Source organism: Hylobates moloch, unplaced genomic scaffold (genome assembly GCF_009828535.3).
Source record: "Hylobates moloch isolate HMO894 unplaced genomic scaffold, HMol_V3 SCAFFOLD_10, whole genome shotgun sequence".
Lineage (NCBI taxonomy): Eukaryota > Metazoa > Chordata > Mammalia > Primates > Hylobatidae > Hylobates > Hylobates moloch.
In genome coordinates this window covers 76,799,521-76,819,868 of record NW_026652285.1, presented here as the reverse complement: position 1 = coordinate 76,819,868, position 20,348 = coordinate 76,799,521, and the positions used below count along the sequence as shown (strand labels likewise).

Genomic DNA, 20,348 nt, shown 5'->3' with positions numbered 1-20,348 from the left:
AATGGTCTTCAGCTCCATCAATGTTTCTGAGAAGGATGTGCTTTTATTCTTTTTTATGGCTTTCATTCTTTTCCGTGGTGTATATGTAGCACATTTTCTTTATCCAATTGACTGTTAACAGACACTTGATTCCATGAATTTGCTGTTGTAAATAGTGCAGTGATATACACATGAGTGCAAGTGTCTTTTTGGTACAACTGGATTGCTGAGTTGAATGGTAGTTCCATTTTTAGTTCGTAGAAAAATCTCCATCTGTTTTCCATAGGGGTTGAACTAATTTATGTTCCCTTTTCTCTGCATCCTCACCAACATCTCTTATATTTTGACCTTTTAATAATAGCCATTATGGCTGATGTGAGATGGTATCTTATTGTGGTTTTAATATGTATTTTTCTGATGATTAGTGATGTTGATTATTTTTTCATGTGTTTGTTGGCCACTTGTTTTTTTTTTAATTTTTTTATTATTATTTTTTATTTTTTATTATTATACTTTAGGTTTTAGGGTACATGTGCACAATGTGCAGGTTTGTTACATATGTATCCATGTGCCATGTTGTTTTGCTGCACCCATTAACTCGTCATTTAGCATTAGGTATATCTCCTAATGCTGTCCCTCCCCCCTCCCCCCACCCCACAACAGTCCCCGGAGTGTGATGTTCCCCTTCCTGTGTCCATGAGTTCTCATTGTTCAATTCCCACCTGTGAGTGAGAACATGCGGTGTTTGGGTTTTTGTCCTTGCAATAGTTTACTGAGAATGATGATTTCCAGTTTCATCTATGTCCCTACAAAGGACATGAACTCATCATTTTTTATGGCTGCATAGTATTCCATGGTGTATATGTGCCACATTTTCTTAATTCAGTCTATCGTGGTTGGACATTTGGGTTGGTTCCAACTCTTTGCTATTGTGAATAGTGCCACAATAAACATACGTGTGCATGTGTCTTTATAGCAGCATGATTTATAGTCCTTTGGGTATATACCCAGTAATGGGATGGCTGGGTCAAATGGTATTTCTAGTTCTAGATCCCTGAGGAATCGCCACACTGACTTCCACAATGGTTGAACTAGTTTACAGTCCCACCAACAGTGTAAAAGTGTTCCTATTTCTCCACATCCTCTCCAGCACCTGTTGTTTCCTGACTTTTGAATGATGGCCATTCTAACTGGTGTGAGATGGTATCTCACTGTGGTTTTGATTTGCATTTCTCTGATGGCCAGTGATGATGAGCATTTTTTCATGTGTTTTTTGGCTGCATAAATGTCTTCTTTTGAGAAGTGTCTGTTCATGTCCTTCGCCCACTTTTTGATGGGGTTGTTTGTTTTTTTCTTGTAAATGTGTTTGAGTTCATTGTAGATTCTGGATATTAGCCCTTTGTCAGATGAGTAGGTTGCAAAAATTTTCTCCCATTCTGTAGGTTGCCTGTTCACTCTGATGGTAGTTTCTTTTGCTGTGCAGAAGCTCTTTAGTTTAATTAGATCCTATTTGTCAATTTTGGCTTTTGTTGCCATTGCTTTTGGTGTTTTAGACATGAAGTCCTTGCCCACGCCTATGTCCTGAATGGTATTGCCTAGGTTTTCTTGGAGGATTTTATGGTTTTAGGTCTAACATTTAAGTCTTTAATCCATCTTGAATTAATTTTTGTATAAAGTGTAAGGAAGGGATCCAGTTTCAGCTTTCTACATATGGCTAGCCAGTTTTCCCAGCACCATTTATTAAATAGGGAATCCTTTCCCCATTTCTTGTTTTTGTCAGGTTTGTCAAAGATCAGATAGTTGTAGATATGCGGCATTATTTCTGAGGGCTCTGTTCTGTTCCATTGATCTATATCTCTGTTGTGGTACCAGTACCATGCTGTTTTGGTTACTGTAGCCTTGTAGTATAGTTTGAAGTCAGGTAGCGTGATGCCTCCGGCTTTGTTCTTTTGGCTTAGGATTGACTTGGCGATGCGGGCTCTTTTTTGGTTCCATATGAACTTTAAAGTAGTTTTTTCTAATTCTTTGAAGAAAGTCATTGGTAGCTTGATGGGGATGGCATTGAATCTATAAATTACCTTGGGCAGTATGGCCATTTTCACGATATTGATTCTTCCTACCCATGAGCATGGAATGTTCTTCCATTTGTTTGTATCCTCTTTTATTTCACTGAGCAGTGGTTTGTAGTTCTCCTTGAAGAGGTCCTTCACATCCCTTTTAAGTTGGATTCCCAGGTATTTTATTCTCTTTGAAGCAATTTTGAATGGGAGTTCACTCATGATTTGGCTCTCTGTTTGTCTGTGATTGGTGTACAAGAATGCTTGTGATTTTTGTACATTGATTGTGTATCCTGAGGCTTTGCTGAAGTTGCTAATCAGCTTTAGGAGATTTTGGGCTGAGACAAAGGGGTTTTCTAGATATACAATCATGTCATCTGCAAACAGGGACAATTTGACTTCCTTTTTTCCTAATTGAATACCCTTTATTTCCTTCTCCTGCCTGATTGCTCTGACCAGAACTTCCAGCACTATGTTGAATAGGAGTGGTGAGAGAGGGCATCCCTGTCTTGTGCCAGTTTTCAAAGGGAATGCTTCCAGTTTTTGCCCATTCAGTATGATATTGGCTGTGGGTTTGTCATAGATAGCTCTTATTATTTTGAGATACATCCCATCAATATCTAATTTATTGAGAGTTTTTAGCATGAAGCGTTGTTGAATTTTGTTAAAGGCCTTTTCTGCATCTATTGAGATAATCATGTGGTTTTTGTCTTTGGTTCTGTTTATATGCTGGATTACATTTACTGATTTGCATATGTTGAACCAGCCTTGCATCCCAGGGATGAAGCCCACTTGATCATGGTGTATAAGCTTTTCGATGTGCTGCTGGATTCGGTTTGCCAGTATTTTATTGAGGATTTTTGCATCAATGTTCATCAAGGATATTTGTCTGAAATTCTCTTTTTTGGTTATGTCTCTGCCAGGCTTTGGTATCAGGACGATCCTGGCTTCATAAAATGTGTTAGGGAGGATTCCCTCTTTTTCTATCAATTGGAATAGTTTCAGAAGGAATGGTACCAGTTCCTCCTTACTAATTTTATCATCACTATAATTCTCTGAGGGAAATGAAATCTTGAAAGATGAAATTTATGTAAAATTAGAGTAAGTGTGAGTGAGCTGCTATTTAAATCTGAGTTTTCTGATTTTAAATCCCATGTATTTTTTTTTAACTGTACTTCATTGGGTGGCAATCAGACATCTTTTTAATAATGCTCTCCAGGTTATTCTGATGTGCACCTGAGGAAGAACATAAGTGACTTAGTCAATGTGCTTCTCAAACTTTAGTATTCCCAGGAGTCACCTGGGGAATCTATGTAAAAGATTCTGATTCAGTGGGTCTGACTTGGGTTCTGAGATCTGCATTTATTAACATGTTCTCAGGTAATGTTGATGCTGCTCATCTACAGAACACATGTGAGTAGCAAGGTATCTCTGACTGTCTCTCTTTAATACTTTAGAGAGGACCATTGGTGCTTTAATTGTGTGTAGGGTAGTAAATAGATAGCTGATGTGAAACAATATTCTGGTGAGACTTGGAGATAAGACCTCTGTATAGCTTATTGCAAACAATTTTGGGTACTTGATATTTTAGAATTAAAAGCAACCAAATTGCACACAGGAGAGCCTGCCTTTTGTTTCTATACATATGAAAGTCATTTTATTCTACTTGTTAAATTTATTGTTAGGACCAATATTTTCCTGAAGAAGGAATTTTGAGTCAGCTCAAGCATCTGAGTTGTGAACCAAAGAACATAAAGAAGATAATTTTAATTTAAAAAAAATTAATGGATAACTATCAGCGGGTTACCTTATTTGTAGTAAATGCATCACAGAATATCATTTTAAAAAGAACTCTGCATCTTCATGGTATTCTACCTCAGCTGCAAAATATATCCCTAGACAAATAAATTAATTGACTCAATAGACAAGTATACTTAGTATTATAACTTAGTATTTTCAAACAATAGTTTTGGTTATGGTTATGGTTTGTTATAGGATTTGCCTTATAATAGTCATTTGCCAATAGGTTATGCTGCTCCTTAATTAAACAATGTTCAACATAGAAGAGAATTTCTAATACTATTGGCTTTGGAAAGGAGGACTGTCATTGAATTCAAGCTTTCCTCAACTGTGCATGCCTCCAAATAGAGCAGGAAAATGTGGATAGGCCAAGATATACTCCTATTTGGTACTATTTATGATTAGAATTTGATTGACTATAGGAGTACAATCTCAGTTGGACAGCAAAATTCTAATAGAGGCTTTGAACAAACATCAATAATCTGGGGTTCATACTAAACCTGTTTCAGGGAAGGTATGAATTAAGTGGAAAGCCATTCCTTCTCTTTTAACTTCTCCAAAATGTTTATTCCTATTTCAAAGTTGCTTTAAGAAAATATTTATTTCATGCTGAGAATAAGGTAGTACATTTGGTACTCGAACATCCTCGAGACGGTTATTCCCAAAGAATTTTACTTGCAAACATCCCTATGGAATCCACCCATCTCTTTTGATCCGTTTTTTAAAAAAAGTATAATAGCGTAGAGGCCATTATTTGTATTTCCCTTGTAATGCTAGTGTAACTTCTTTAAAAATCAGTTAACAGATTCCAAATGTTTGATCATTGAAAAAGCACTGTGTTTTAATAGTTTGTGCTAGAGACTTCTGGCATTTATGTTTTTTTCTCTAAGGTGAAGTCTTATATTGTGTTTAGGTAAAGATATTGAAAATTTAAGACTATAAAGAGTCCCTAATAAATTATTTTTATAGGACTTGGAGGATTGGATAATTTTGTTATCATTTTTATAGTTGTCTACTGTGATGAAGGGGAAATATAAAATCATCATAGTACATTTATTTAGTGGAATATTTGTAACTATTAAATAACATTTTGAGGAATTTGTATTAATATAAAAACACTTATGTTAATATAGTTAAAAGAAAAACAAAAACAGTATTTTGCATTGTTTACAAAACCAAAACCTAAAGCAAGAAAACTTATTTAGAATAAAGGCTGAAAAGAAATATCCAAAAGGCCAGGCACGGCGGCTTATGCCTGTAATCCCAGCACTTTGGGAGGCTGAGGTGGGTGGATCACGAGGTCAAGAGTTCGAGAACAGCCTGGCCAATATGGTGAAACCCTTTCTCTACTAAAAGTACAAAAATTAGCCGGGTGCGATGGCAGGTGCCTGTAATCCCAGCTACTTGGGAGGCTGAGGCAGGAGAATCACTTGAAACTGGAAGATGGAGGTTGCAGTGAGCTGAGATTGCACCACTGCACTCTAGCCTGGGCAACAGGAGCAAAACTCGGTCTCAAAAAAAAAAAAAAAAAAAAAAAAAGAAAGAAATATCCAAAAAATTTATCTTGGTGTCTTTTCTGAAATTTCTAAGTTTTTAAAATAAATATGGATACATATGGATAAAAGAAAAATGTAACTCCAAAAAGAATAAATGGAAGCAGGGGCGTAATTATATTAGAAAGATGACTCAGCAAAAACTGTCAAATCTGAATTTAAATGGGCAATTTCTTTAGGTATCTGGAGATCACACATAAAGGCTGAGTTGTACTGCATGTCCATTAGGATGTTTTTCACATCCCAAGTTATATCAGAAGAAACAACTGTACTTTTAAAAATTTTCTGATGGGGGAGTACTTTAATGGACCATTTAATTTTATATAAATATGACCTATGTCCCAGGTTTAATGAAATAGGTTAAAAAAACAGTAACTAAAACTTTGCCAAATAAAGTAAGTGAACAATCTCATTAGCTTGAAACTGTTCTGATATGACTGATTTGGAGGCTTTACTTAAGTAATGTTGGATATAGGATTTAGGGGTCCCTTGTAACTTGGCAAGAAAGAGGAGGGAAAAATGAGTAAAGAGCTTACCTTTTTATTTCTTAAAAAAAGTACATAGTTATGAAACAAAACAAAACAAAACACAGAAGTCCAAAACTGCTTTCTTCTTAGGAGGGAAGCTGTATTAGTCTGTTTTCATGCTGCTGATAAAGATACACCTGAGACTGTGAAGAAAAAGACGTTTAATTGGACTTACAGTTCTGCATGGCTGGGGAGGCCTCCGAATCATGGTGGGAGGCAAAAGGCACTTCTTACATGGTGACAGCAAGAGAAAATGAGGAAGAAGCAAAAAAGAAACCTCCGATAAACCCATCAGATCTCATGCGACTTACTATCATGAGAATAGCACAGGAAAGACTGGCCCCCATGATTCAATTACCTCCCCTACGTCGCTCCCACAACACATGCTGGGAGATAGAATTCAAGCTGAGATTTGGGTGGGAACACAGCCAAACCATATAATTCCACTCCTGGCCCCTCCAAATCTCATGTCCTCACATTTCAAAACCAATCATGCCTTCCCAATGGTCCCCCAAAGTCTTAACTCATTTCAGCATTAATCCAAAAGTCCACAGTCCAAAGTTTCATCTGAAACAAGGCAAGTCCCTTTCATTCATGAGCCTATAAAATCAAAAGCAAGCTAGTTACTTCCTAGATACAATGAGGATACAGACATTGGGTAAATTCAACCGTTCCAAATTGGAGAAATTGGCCAAAACAAAGGGGTTATAGAGCCCATGCAAGTCCGAAATCCAGCAGGGCAGTTAAATTTTAAAGCTCCAAAATGATCTCCTTTGACTCTGGTCTCATATCCAGGTCACGCTGATGCAAGAAGTGCATTCCCATGGTCTTGGGCAGCTCTGACCCTGTGGCTTTGCAGAGTACAGCCTCCTTCTCAGCTACTTTCACAGGCTGGTATTGAGTGTCTGTGGCTTTTCCAGGCAAATGGTGTAAGCTGTTGGTGGATCTACCATTCTGGGGTCTGGAAGATGGTGGCCCTTCTCACAGCTCCACTAGGCAGTGCCCCAGTAGGGACCCTCTGTGGGGGTTCCAACCCCACTTTTCCCTTCTGCACTGCCCTAGCAGAGGTTCTCCATGAGCACCCCATCCCTGCAGCAAACTTCTGCCTGGGCATCCAGGTGTTTCCATACATCTGAAATCTAGGTGGAGGTTTCCAAATCCCAGTTCTCGACTTCTGTGCACTTGCAGGCTCAACACCATGTGGAAGCTTCCAAGGCTTCAGGCTTACTCCCCTGTGAAGCGACGGCCTGAGCTCTATGTTGGCCCCTTTTAGCCACATCTGGAGCAGCTGGGACACAGGGCACCAAGTCCCTAGGCTGCACTCAGCAGGGGGTCCCTGGGCCAGCGAAACCATTTTCTCCTAGGCCTCCAGCCTGTGATGGGAGGAGCTGCAGTGAAGACCTCTGACGTGCCCTGGAGACAATTTCCCCATTATCTTAGTGATTAACATTTGGCTCCTGGTTACTTATGCAAATTTCTGTAGCCAGCTTGAATTTCTCCTCAGAAAATGGATTTTTCTTTTCTATCACATTGTCAGGCTGCAAATTTTCCAAACTTTTGTGCTCTGCTTCCCTGATAAAACTGAATGCCTTTAACAGCACCCAAGTCACCTGTTGAATGCTTTGCTGCTTAGAAATTTCTTCAGCCAAATATCCAAAATCATCTCTCTCAAGTTCAAAGTTCCACAAATCTCTAGGGCAGGGGCAAATTGCCACCAGTCTGTTTGCTAAAACATGACAAGAGTCACCTTTGCTCCAGCTCCCAACAAATTTCTCATCTCCATCTGAGACCACCTCAGCCTGGACCTTATTATCCATATTGCTGTCAACATTTTGGGTAAAGCCATTCAACAAGTCTGTAGGAAGTTCTAAACTTTCTCACATTTTCCTGTCTTCTTCTGAGCCCTCCAAACTGTTCCATCTTCTGCCTATTACCCAGTTCCAAAGTCGCTTCCACATTTTGGGGGATCTCTTCAGCAACGCCCACTCTACTGGTACCAATTTACTGTATTAGTCCGTTGTCCCCCTGCTGATAAAGACATACTTGAGACTGGGAAGAAAAAGGGTTTTAATTGGACTTATGGTTCCACATGGCTGGGGTCTCAGAATCATGGTGGGAGGTGAAAGGGACTTCTTACTTGGTGGCGGCAAGAGAAAACGAGGAAGAAGCAAAAGCAGAAACCCCTGATAAACCCATCAGATCTCATGATGCTTTTTCACTATCATGAGAATAGCAAGGGAAAGACCTGCCTCTGTGATTCAATTACATCCAACTGGGTCCTTCCCACAACACGTGGGAATTCTAGGAGATACAATTCAAGTTGAGATTTTGGTGGGGACACAGCCAAACCATATCAGAAGCTTAGCCACATGGTGACAGATCAGAACTAACAAGATGGCCAGGAAGCAATTCCTTGTGATCCGGGATGGTTTTGCATCACCTCCTCCCACTGTAAATTAGATAAGATTTTTATGCCAATAAATCTAGGGAATAGTATTACCTGTTTAGGTGAATTTTTGGGAAATGCTTACAGTATGGAGTGAGATGAAGTTACAAATTAGCTTCTGGAGTAACAATAAAAAAGCTAAATAGCTTCTACATTTCTATCGTATGATTTAAACATTTCTGAATTTGTTGTGAATTTCAAAATGCCACCCGCATTTACAATAACATCTAAATTCCAATTTCAGAGCAAAATACAATTATTTCTAGATTAGTTGTACATTAAAACTTGTTTTTTCTTTTTTTATTGTACTTTAAGTTCTAGGGTACATGTGCACAATGTGCAGGTTTGTTACACATGTATACATGCGCCATGTTGGTGTGCTGCATCCATTAACTCGTCATTTACATTAGGTATATCTCCTAATGCTATCCCTCCCCCCTACCCCCACCCCACGACAGGCCCTGGTGTGTGATGTTCCCCTTCCTGTGTCCAAGTGTTCTCATTGTTCACTTCCCACCTATGAGTGAGAACATGCGATGTTTGGTTTTTTGTCCTTGCAATAGTTTGCTGAGAATGATGGTTTCCAGCTTCATCCATGTCCCTACAAAGGACATGAACTCATCCTTTTTTTATGGCTGCATAGTATTCCATGGTATATATGTGCCACATTTTCTTAATCCAGTCTATCACTGATGGACATTTGGGTTGGTTCCCAGTCTTTGCTATTGTGAATAGTGCCGCAATAAACATATGTGTGCATGTGTCTTTATAGCAGCGTGATTTGTAATCCTTTGGGTATATACCCAGTAATGGGATGGCTGGGTCAAATGGTATTTCTAGTTCTAGATCCTTGAGGAGTCACCACACTGTCTTCCACAATGGTTGAACTAGTTTACAGTCCCACCAACAGTGTAAAAGTGTTCCTATTTCTCCACATCTTCTCCAGCGCCTGTTGTTTCCTGACTTTTTAATGATTGCCATTCTAACTGGTATGAGATGGTATCTCATTGTGGTTTTGATTTGCATTTCTCTGATGGCCAGTGATGATGAGCATTTTTTCATGTGTCTATTGGCTGCATAAATGTCTTCTTTTGAGAAGTGTCTGTTCATATCCTTCGCCCACTTTTTGATGGGGTTAATTTAACAAAAACAAATTAAATGACATAATATGAAACCCTTATAATGATGCCTGGAAATTTGTATTCTATTATTATTATTATTGTTAATAATGAAGACTTAATGTAGCCTGAGCACTTTCTACTGTACTACATACAAGATGACATGATAGGATGAACAACGGTCTGGACCAAGTGATTTGAATATATTTGGAGAAAGGATCTCAGCAGTATATAGTAATAGATTGAAAATGGGATAAGACATGTCTTCAAGACTTCTGATTGGTTATGTAAATTACAATAATGAGTCTCATATAATTAAGTCTTTAGGGAATTATTCTTGAAATTTCTAAAAGTTTTGAATATCTTTTGCCTGAAGCCATTTAAAGTTATCACTTAGAAATTAGCAGAAGTCCCTGAGAGCAAGAAATATTTAACTTGCTTCCCTGAGCCCAAGGAAGATTCTTTAGAGAATTTCCTGGGCCTTCTCAATGGGACAATCTTTCCACCTGGGCTTCAAGGGCAAATGAAATGTGCCATATTCACAAATTGAACTGCCCAATGTTTTCTTCTCCTCTTACTTTTGAACTAGCAGAACCAAATTACCTTTCCTTTGTAAATATATCTGATGTAATGTATGCTGTTTTGAAACAATTTAGAAATAATACCTTTGTTATCAATGTTTTACAGATAATATACCCTGTGTCATCATGGCTTCCAAACAGTAATCCCTTCTTCAGAAATTCATCAGCTTCACAGAAAATTTTGTTGAACAGCCTAAAAATAGAAGATCAAGGCAAAACCATCTGCTGTGTATCGGAACTTAGGAAGTGAGCTGACATTCCATTTAGAGGTAATTGCTGAAGCCATACTACTAACACAAATCGAAGGGTGGGGGGGGGGGGGGGTTAGCCTTATGAAATGAATTGAAATAAGCCATGTCTTTTGAAAATGTAGTATTTCTTATTAGAGAAAGTGTACAATCCAAGAGGATTGTTTCAGATATAGTTAGAAAATTGAAAAAAAGAAAAATATTATCAAAAGACTGCTTGCATATCCAAAGTAATTTGAGCATTCAAAACAGATGATATTTAGGTTTATAGTTGTTTTCATGAACAGTCCTTCTACAGAATAGGATTATAATTTCTAACTGGGAATAAAGATTCATTGGTGGAAATACAGTTTTGTGGTCCTCACTTTATTACAAGCACACGTATATGCATCTAAAAGTATCATCTCTCTTCTGTTGCTCAATAAGCTGCCAATCTGTACTCTTGGTCCAGAATGCAAAGCAGTCTGTTACCACCAAAGTTCTGATTCTGTGGCCATTTAAATCACAGCACCAATTCAGTTTGATTTTGTTCAGTTTAGCAAATGTTCGTCCAATACTAATCATGAGTAGACAATGTTCTAGCATGGTCCCTGTCCCAGGACCTCTAACTAGGCATACTATTTGAAACACAAATGCTTTATTACTTACTCTTGAATATATCTTTGAATTTGTGAAAATGCAAATAAAGAAGAGCAATGAGTCTTTAGTTAATAGGAAGAATTTTGGCTTCTTATGCTTACATGAGTATTTTGGAGATGTTTGAATATTTTTAATTTTTTTGTTGCTGGTAATACGTTTGTATGGTGACTTTAGATGTAACATTTGTGAGATATACACACACATTTAGATTTTAGATGAATGAACTGAAATAGCCTCTATTTAAAAATGTCACCCTATACGTTCCTTGTTTTAAACTGCAGTGAACTTTTGTTATAATGGTATAACACTGTTCACTGCAAAGTGAGTAGACTTTGGTATAATGCGCATCCATCTTGTATCATGAATGTGATAAAAAATAGGTTGACTTAGATGAAAGGAGACTTGATATATGAGAAAGTGTGATTGATGAAATTCCAAAGATACTTGTGCAGTGGTTGATACTGGGGACAGAGATATAAAAGAACTTGAGAGAAGAACAAGTCAGTAGAATATAAGAAGAAACAAAAATAGTGCTTACTATGTGCTATGTACTTTACATGCATTGCCTATTTATTCTCCCGAGAACCCCATTATAAGCCTATTAAGACCCCCATGTTATAGATGAAGATAGTGAGATTCAGAGAATTTATAAATTGCTCATGGTCACAGCTAGTAACTGGCCAAGACAGGACTTAAGCACATGTTCTCTCTATTAGACAAAGTGGACTTGACACAATAATAGCTGCATCGTGGCAGTGGTTAGAAGAATGTTTCTTACCATGAAATTGCTTCTCAGTCATAATTTAACAGGGATTTGGAATTGAGGTGGCATTATTTATAACATAGCATTAAAAAAGTGAATCTAGGATTTAGATTAAAAAGGATGTATTTCTAGGTTATAAAAGAATCCCGAAGTGTAAAAACTGGAGTCGATGGAAATAAGGGGCAAAATAGACTGAAAGGAGAAATACCCTTATAGTGGCCAAAGGCAGATGTGGTTAGTCAGAAGCTGGTTGAAATAAGTTCAAACAACTCAGTTTAGACCTTAAACTTGTGCCAAGTTTTGTGGATAAAGAAAAATGGCCTATGTGTTAAGCGCCTGGTTTGTTTTCAGAAATTACTTTTGTTTTGTGAACTAAGCGGAGGATTTTCATCAATGGACAATGATACTACTGGAAATTTGTCTGCGTAGAGGGGTAATGGGGTTGGGAGAAATGACTGTTCCTGAGGAAAAATTAAAAGAGATTGCTTGAGACTTTCTGAGGCAAGGTTAAGCAAAACCCACCATTCCCACTTCCCAGGGAATGGCTATTTTCCAGTGGATATTTTCCTGCAGTTATCACCTAAAGTGAGATGTGCCGTTAGAACACGTCTCTTTAGTCATAGTCTTTCTTTGCATCATGTTCAATTGGACTTAGTCAGCAACCAATTAAAATGGCAACTAAAAAGTGTTTGCATTAGAGAATGAGAAGACAAACCAGCTACTGGGAGACAATATATGCAAATCCCATGATAAATAACTCATATCCAAAATATATAAAGAATTCTCAAAACTCAACAAGAAAAAAACCTCAATTAAAAATGAGCAATAGAACCAGCATGGTGGTGCATGCCTGTAGTTCTGTGTTCTGGTTAAGTTGGTAGTTGCATGAATCTGTAGTCCCAGATACTCAGAGGCTGAGGTGGGAGAATGGCTTGAGGCCAGGAGTTTGAGGACAACCTGGGAAAAATAGCAAGACCCCCATTTGTTAACAAAAAGAGGGGGCAAAAGATACTTTACTAAAGAATGGAAAAACATCATCAGTCATCAAGGAAATGTAAAATAAAATCATAAATAAAATCATAATTAAATAGAGTGGATATATCTATTAGAATGGATAAAAAACTACTGACAATATTAAATGATGAGATAGGAAGCAAGTGGAGCTCTCATACATCGTTGGTTGAAATGCAAAACTGGTACAGCCACTCTGGAAAACTGTTTGGCAGCTTCTTATACATTTAAACATGCTTATTGTCTCATTCCCAGATATTCTAAAAAAATGAAAGCTTATTATGGTCATACAAAAATTGGGGCAGAAATATTTGTAGTAGCTCTATTCATAATTGCCTCAAACTGGAAACAATCCAAATGTCCTTCAAAAGGTGAACAGGTAGGCAAAATACAGTGATCTACTCAATAGAATACTATTTAGGAATAATAACTTGAATGGATCTCAGAGACTTTATCTAAGTGAAAGAAGCCCAACCCCTGTGGCTCATAAAATTCTATTTATATGACATTATGGTAAACATAGAACTATAGGGATAGAAATATTAGTGGTTGCCAGGATTTATAGGTAGGTGACTATAGGTATAGAGGTGACTAAGAAAAGAATATCACAAAGAAGTGTTTTGGGGTAATAAAAGAGTTCTGTGATCTGGTTATGGCTGTGCTTATATGAATCTATACATGTTTTAAAATTCATAGAACCATACACTAAAAGATAAAAAGTCAATTTATGGTATGACATCTAACTGTATGATAATTTTAAAAAACAACAAAAAGATTCCACCTCTAACCAAAGAAAAAGGCGTTTGCACTTTAACATGAAGATTTCGTATTATTGGGCTTCACATGAATTGGTCATGTTCTCTGGATAATCAGGAACGCAGTAATCACTGGTTGGGTTCATTTCTGATGATTCTCCCTCCAGATTGACACACTTCTTTCAGTGTTGGGATACATATGGGTTATTGTTGAGTTCTCCTGAACTGGGAGTGAGGTTTTAAAGTAAATTACCAAATCTCTTATGCAATACACTCTGTATTGCTTTTATAATTCATTAAAAAACCTCAGGCAAGTATGGGCCACAAACAGGTAGTCTTGGAGCCTAGGCTGCGCTACATATTAGTTATATGACTTTAGGCTGAACTCTCTCACTTTAGGTTTTCTTATCTTTCAAATGATAATGTGGAGTTTAAATTAAGTAATGTGAAAAACAAAATCACAAAGTTCCTGGCCAAGAATGAGTGATCAATATCATAAGCCTTCCCCTCATATTTCTCTTTCTTTCATTGTTAATTCTTTTCATTCCCTTTCCCTATATTCCTTCCTCCTCTTCCCTATTTTCTCGTTCTTCAATACTTTTATTGGGTTTGTGGCAAATTTTTATATTTGTACATTGGGATATTTGGATTTACCATGTAAATAAATTATATAAATTTTTTTGACTTCTTACAGGTAAAAGAAAGACATGTAAATGGCATGGGAAAACCAAACCCTTCTGGTGGAATTTTTTCTGAAGGGACTTTCTGGTCACCCAAGGCTCGAGTTACTCTTTTTTGTGCTAATCTTCACAATGTATGTGGTCATCCTTCTGGGGAATGGTACTCTCATTTTAATCAGCATCTTGGACTCTCACCTTCACACCCCTATGTACTTCTTTCTGGGGAACCTCTCCTTCTTGGACATCTGCTACACCACCACCTCTATTCCCTCCACGCTGGTGAGCTTCCTTTCAGAAAGAAAGACCATTTCCTTTTCTGGCTGTGCAGTGCAGGTGTTCCTTGGCTTGGCCATGGGAACAACAGAGTGTGTGCTCCTGGGCATGATGGCCTGTGACCGCTATGTGGCTATCTGCAACCCTCTGAGATATCCCATCATCATGAGCAAGGATGCCTATGTACCCATGGCTGTTGGGTCCTGGTTTGCAGGGATTGTCAACTCTGCAGTACAAACTACATTTGTAGTACAATTGCCTTTCTGCAGGAATAATGTCATCAATCATTTCTCCTGTGAAATTCTAGCTGTCATGAATATGGCCTGTGCTGACATCTCAGGCAATGAGTTCCTCATGCTTATGGCCACAATATTGTTCACATTGATGCCACTGCTCTTGATAGTTATCTCTTACTCATTAATCATTTCCAGCATCCTCAAGATTCACTCCTCTGAGGGGAGAAGCAAAGCTTTCTCTACTTGCTCAGCCCATCTGACTGTGGTCATAATATTCTATGGGACCATCCTCTTCATGTATATGAAGCCCAAGTCTAAAAAGACACTTAATTCAGATGACCTGGATGCTACTGACAAAATTATATCCATGTTCTATGGAGTGATGACTCCCATGATGAATCCTTTAATCTACAGTCTTAGAAACAAGGATGTGAAAGAGGCAGTAAAATACCTACTGAACAGAAGGTTCTTTAGCATGTGAGTGCAAAATGTACTGGAGTGTGAACACACTTGATATTGTTGAAACTTCAGAATTATGTTAGAATTTTGGATACTTTTACTGTTTTTCTGCATTTTCATATATTATGTTAAAATAATGAGATACAGCATTTCAAAATTATTGCATGTTCGCTGTAGAGAATTTGTAAGATACAGGGCAGTAGGATGAAGAAGACAGAGGGGTTACCTATTACTCTAATAGTGGGAAATGGCTACTTTTCAACATTTTGAACAGTATCTTTCATATTATGGTATTTTTATTTTTGCTGTATTGGAATTGGGTGCGATGTGCCTTTTTATGTTCACTTTTCTACATAACGTTATTTCATAGGCAACATTTCATTGAATCTTTCAAAATAAATAAAGCCCTCTGTTGTAGAAAAAGCAAAACAGAAAAAACCCAATATACTGCACTCACATTTTCCAGTGGCAGGCCTTGTGTTATAGTTTCACATTAATCTCCAGATCCTGTTGAGTCATTAAATACTATTTTCTTGTTCTGTATTTAAATTTTTTTTGTGAAGGTGAGTATTTGGGACTATCAAGGGGGTGTAGATAAATAGAGTTTAAAAGCAGGGCCTATGCAATCAATCGGGATATCCTGCTATATGGTCTTTCTTTGCTTTAACTTATATGTTGGCTTTAGCATAAAGAACATTTTGCAAAATTAAAAATAGGTTTGAAAATCAGTCTGCTGGTCCAGATAATAATGTGGACCAGTTTTGGGTTGAATGGAGTGTCCTATCAATGCCCATTTAGAAGATGCCAGATTTCTTTGCTATCCCAAGGGAATTCCAAGATTTTTCCAAGTCTTAGAAGAATGTCCAAGCTTTTAATTTTTAGTAAGAATACTATTGATGTCTTGTCTCTGTTACTAACCAGCTTGATTTGAGGAAGAAGAGGATTGGGGAATGTCAGACATTATCTTGCTTTTCCCTGGTTTTTGTGTCAACATTTTACTCTATGTGAAGAACATTTTAAATTTACAGCCTAAGACGAATGATGAAGTGTGTTCAGGAGTGAACCACCTTCTAAGTAATCAGTTTAGCCGAATCAATTTTTATTAATGGACCAGTGAATTTAGAGTATATTGGGCATAAACATATTTTACGTAGACAAGTAAGAATTACCTGCTTGTGGAATCTTTGGGTTTAGTCACTTACTTAATCCTCCCAAGTTCACTTGTTAACTTTAGTGGAGGGAATATTAAACAGTCACAAACTATATTTAAATATATCCATCATAGCTGTTTACAGATTAAATCCGATGGTAAGAGTTGAGATCATTGATAATTAAATTTACATCCTGACAAAATGGGCTATGAAAATCTCTTAGTTCCCATACACAGTTCATTGGACTTTTTGCCCCCGCTAAGAATTCCTGGTAGTAGAAAACTCTGGAAGTCAGGCATTTTATGTTTGACTCGTAGTCAGGTTGTCTTGGATGCTCAAATGCTAATTTTGTTTTCCTTCACAGCTTAAATCCAGCCACTTTGATAAATTCTCTGGGACGACTGAGATAGCTCCATAGTCTTATATCAGATTTATACCATTTTTAATTATTATACTCTAAGTTATAGGGTACGTGTGCACAACATGCAGGTTTGTTACATAGGTATACATGTGCCATGTTGGTTTGCTCCTCTCATCAACTCGTCATTTACATTAGGTATTTCTCCTAATGCTATTCCTCTCCCAACACACTACCTGCTGACAGGCCCCAGTGTGTGATGTTCCCCACCCTGTGTCCAAGTGTTCTTATTGTTGAATTCCCACCTATGAGTGAGAACATGTAGTGTTTGGTTTTCTGTCCTTGTGATAGTTTGGTGAGAATGATGGTTTCCAGTTTCATCCATGTCCCTGCAAAGGACATGAACTCATCCTTTTTTATGGCTGCATAGTATTCCATGGTATATATGTGCTACATTTTCTTGATCCAGTCTATCATTGTGGACATTTGGGTTGGTTCCAAGTCTTTGCTATTGTGAATAGTGCCACAGTAAACATACGTGTACATGTGTCTTTATAGTAGCATGATTTATAATCCTTTGGGTATATACCCAGTAATGGGATGGCTGGGTCAAATGGTATTTCTCGTTCTAGATCCTTGAAGAATCTCTACACTGTCTTCCAGAATGGTTGAACTAGTTTACAGTCCCACCAACAGAGTAAAAGCGTTCCTATTTCTTCACATCCTCTCCAGCACCTGTTGTTTCCTGACTTTTTAATGATCACCATTCTAACTGGCGTGAGATGGTATCTCATTGTGGTTTTGATTTGCATTTCTCTGATGACCAGTGGTGATGAGCATTTTCTCATGTGTCTGTTGGCTGCATAAATGTCATCTTTTGAGAAGTTTCTATTCATATCTTGCCCACTTTTGATGGGGTTGTTTTTTTCTTGTAAATTTGTTTAAGTTCTTTGTAGATTCTGGATATTAGAGATTTATACATTTTTGATAGAAAATTAATTAAAGCAAGAAGAAATTTTAAAGCACACATTTCTCCTCACAGGAGAATATTAGGACAGTTTTTCTCTCACAGGGTTGTAGAATCAAGGTCTGAAGAAAATAAGGGCCTGTTAACTGTCTTGATATATTTATGTGTTCAAATTTGCTGGGCAAAATACACAATCATTATAATACTGACATAAAGCTTTATTTTAATACTTGAGCCTCTAGAGGAGTTTTCATTCAGAAAGTTTATTTTAAAAGCTTATGGAGGATCATTTTGTTGTTAGCAATTTGTTTTTTCTAATTTGGAGACAAAGATAAACTTATCTGATATACCAGGCGTGTGTGTGTGTGTGTGTGTGTGTGTGTGTAGTGTGTGCGTGTTCCTGTGATTTTTCTACCAGATGGCAAAATCTACAATTTCTTAGTGTAACCGAAGAAGCAAGCCACACCCCCATCACATGCTCTGCCAGAGGGATAAGGGAATTTTTCCTGTTTCACTTCCATAGCACACTAAGCCATCATTTTAATCACAGCTTTCACCACTTTGTATTGAAATCCACTAATTACATGAATGTTTTTCTTACTAACTATATGATTCTTGAAGGTAAGGACTGTGTCTGAGGCATTTTTATATTTGCAGATGTTCTTTCTACAAGTGTCATAGAGTAGATATATAATACATTTCATGTAAACAAGTGATTTAAAAATGTAAAATACCCAATAGAAAAATGAATAGAGGACATGAGTGCACAACTCACATGAAAGAATATAAAACTTTTTAAGACACACCAAAAGGTAAATAGTAAATATCTATAAAGATTTAAATGCCATTTACAATAATAACAAGATACCATTTTAAGCCCTTTAGATTAGATTGAAAATCTGAAATATTGACAACATCCGGTGTTGATAAGAGGAAGATAAAATTAGCAACACCATAACACTGGTGGGAACATAAATTAGTATTATCCTTTTAGATTCATAAAACATCTTCGTTGATTTTGACCCACTCATTTCACTTTTAGAATTCTATCTGAAAAAATTTTGAAATGATTTTGATAAAAATAAATTTTAAAAATAAGAGAAAAAATGAGAAAATCATTCAGAAGTGTTAATCCTTAAGATGCCTCAGTTTACTCTCATTAGAGAAAGGCAAATTATTTTAGCCTAAGTTATTACATTGTTTTATGATTAAGATCAGCCTCCTTTCTGAACTGTGGTTTTTGCCAGGCTATTTAATTATAGTTTATTCTTGGCTTTGTTTTTTACACCATTATATACTGCTTGAGGATATCTTTTCTTGTCTTGCCTTCTTTTACCTTCTGTTTCTGTCCCTGCCTTCTTTCCTCTTTTATTCCCTCCCTTCCTTTGTCCTTTTCCCATTCCTCCATCCTTCTCTTCCTTCTGTCCTTTCATTCTTTTTTTTACAGTATGTGTCAACATTAGAATAAATGAAAATATATCAATGTAAAGAGTATACCAATAAACTCATCGTTACATGAAAATATCATAAATTGAAAATGGATTTAGTATATCTAACTTGCCAAACACCACAGCTTAGCCTGGCCTAACTTAAATGTGCTCAGAAGACTTACATTACCCTATGGGTGGGCAGAATCATGTAACACAGAGCCTATTTTATATTAAAGTGTTGAATATCCTAAGTAATTTATTGAATATTGTGCTGAAAGTGAAAAGTAGAATGGTTGTATGGGTTCTTGAAGTACAGTTTTTACTGAATGCATATTATTTCACACCATCTGTAAATATATGTTTATTCAGAGTCAACTTTTACTGTAAACTAAATCCATAAAGTGAATGGGAAATCTGTGTACAGAAAACATCAATTATACTTCCAAAATGATGAAAGAGATTGGGAGAGAGAGAGAGAAAGAGAGAGAGAGAGAGAGAGAGAGAAGCTCCCTTCTGATTTTGTGTATGAAATAGAGTAATAGGCTTCCCATAATTAGGTCTTCAGGGCTTTATTTCTGAAGTTTCATAAGTTTTATACACCTTTCATCTTGGAGGCAATTTAAAGTTGTGCCCAGAGGTTTAGAAGAGTCCTTAAGAGCAGAATATTTAAATTGTTTCTTAAATCCTAAGGCAGATCTTTAGGAATTTGTGGGTCTCCACAATGGGATGGTATTTCAGCCTGCACTTCAGAGGCAAATTCAGTTTGCCCTATTCCTAAAATTTATTGCCAAATATTAATTTTCTTTCTATTTTTAAACTAGAGGAATCTGATGATACTTTTTCTGAACTAGAGGAATTTCATGACACTTTATCCTAGTAATCATGTCCATAACACCATGTTTCTGTAAACATCAACTAGTAATCAATTTCTACGACAAAATGATTACTTACTCGTCTTGCCTCTTTGGAGATTCAGCTACTAATGAGTGGCTATGAAGACTGGCTGCAAGTAGAAAAGTAAGACAAAATTGTCTGTTGCTATTGCAACCTATAAAGAGAGGCAACCTCTGGTTTGGAGGTAAGTTACTGCAAAAACAAGAACAATGTTTCAACTGTAAGTGAGACTTGGACTGATCGGTTAAATCAGTTTGAAAATGAGATTTTTTTTTCTCATTTGAGAGTGACTTTGAATATTGGAAATGGAATTTAAGTGTCTATTCACTGGGATGTAGTAGGAACAAAATAAAAGCCGTGAGACCAAAAGAGCAATGCTGCATGCAAAGGCAATTGAACAAAAACTGAATTTGCCCAGCCCTT

General features: G+C 37.0%; 1 protein-coding gene across 1 annotated transcript; it reads left to right on the top strand.

Annotated features, from left to right (window-relative positions):
• Positions 1-10,176: 10,176 nt before the first annotated feature.
• On the top strand, positions 10,177-15,308 carry LOC116475496 (olfactory receptor 13C9). The gene is made up of 2 exons (XM_032164773.2): positions 10,177-10,330; positions 14,172-15,308. Exon 2 carries the CDS (start codon positions 14,191-14,193, stop codon positions 15,145-15,147), a length of 957 nt encoding a protein of 318 aa, XP_032020664.1. The 5' UTR covers positions 10,177-10,330; positions 14,172-14,190; the 3' UTR covers positions 15,148-15,308.
• The last annotated feature ends 5,040 nt before the right edge of the window (positions 15,309-20,348 follow it).

Excerpts from the sequence above, each read along its gene's own strand:
- LOC116475496 (XM_032164773.2), top strand. The coding sequence starts at position 14,191 with ATGGCATGGGAAAACCAAACCCTTCTGGTGGAATTTTTTCTGAAGGGA.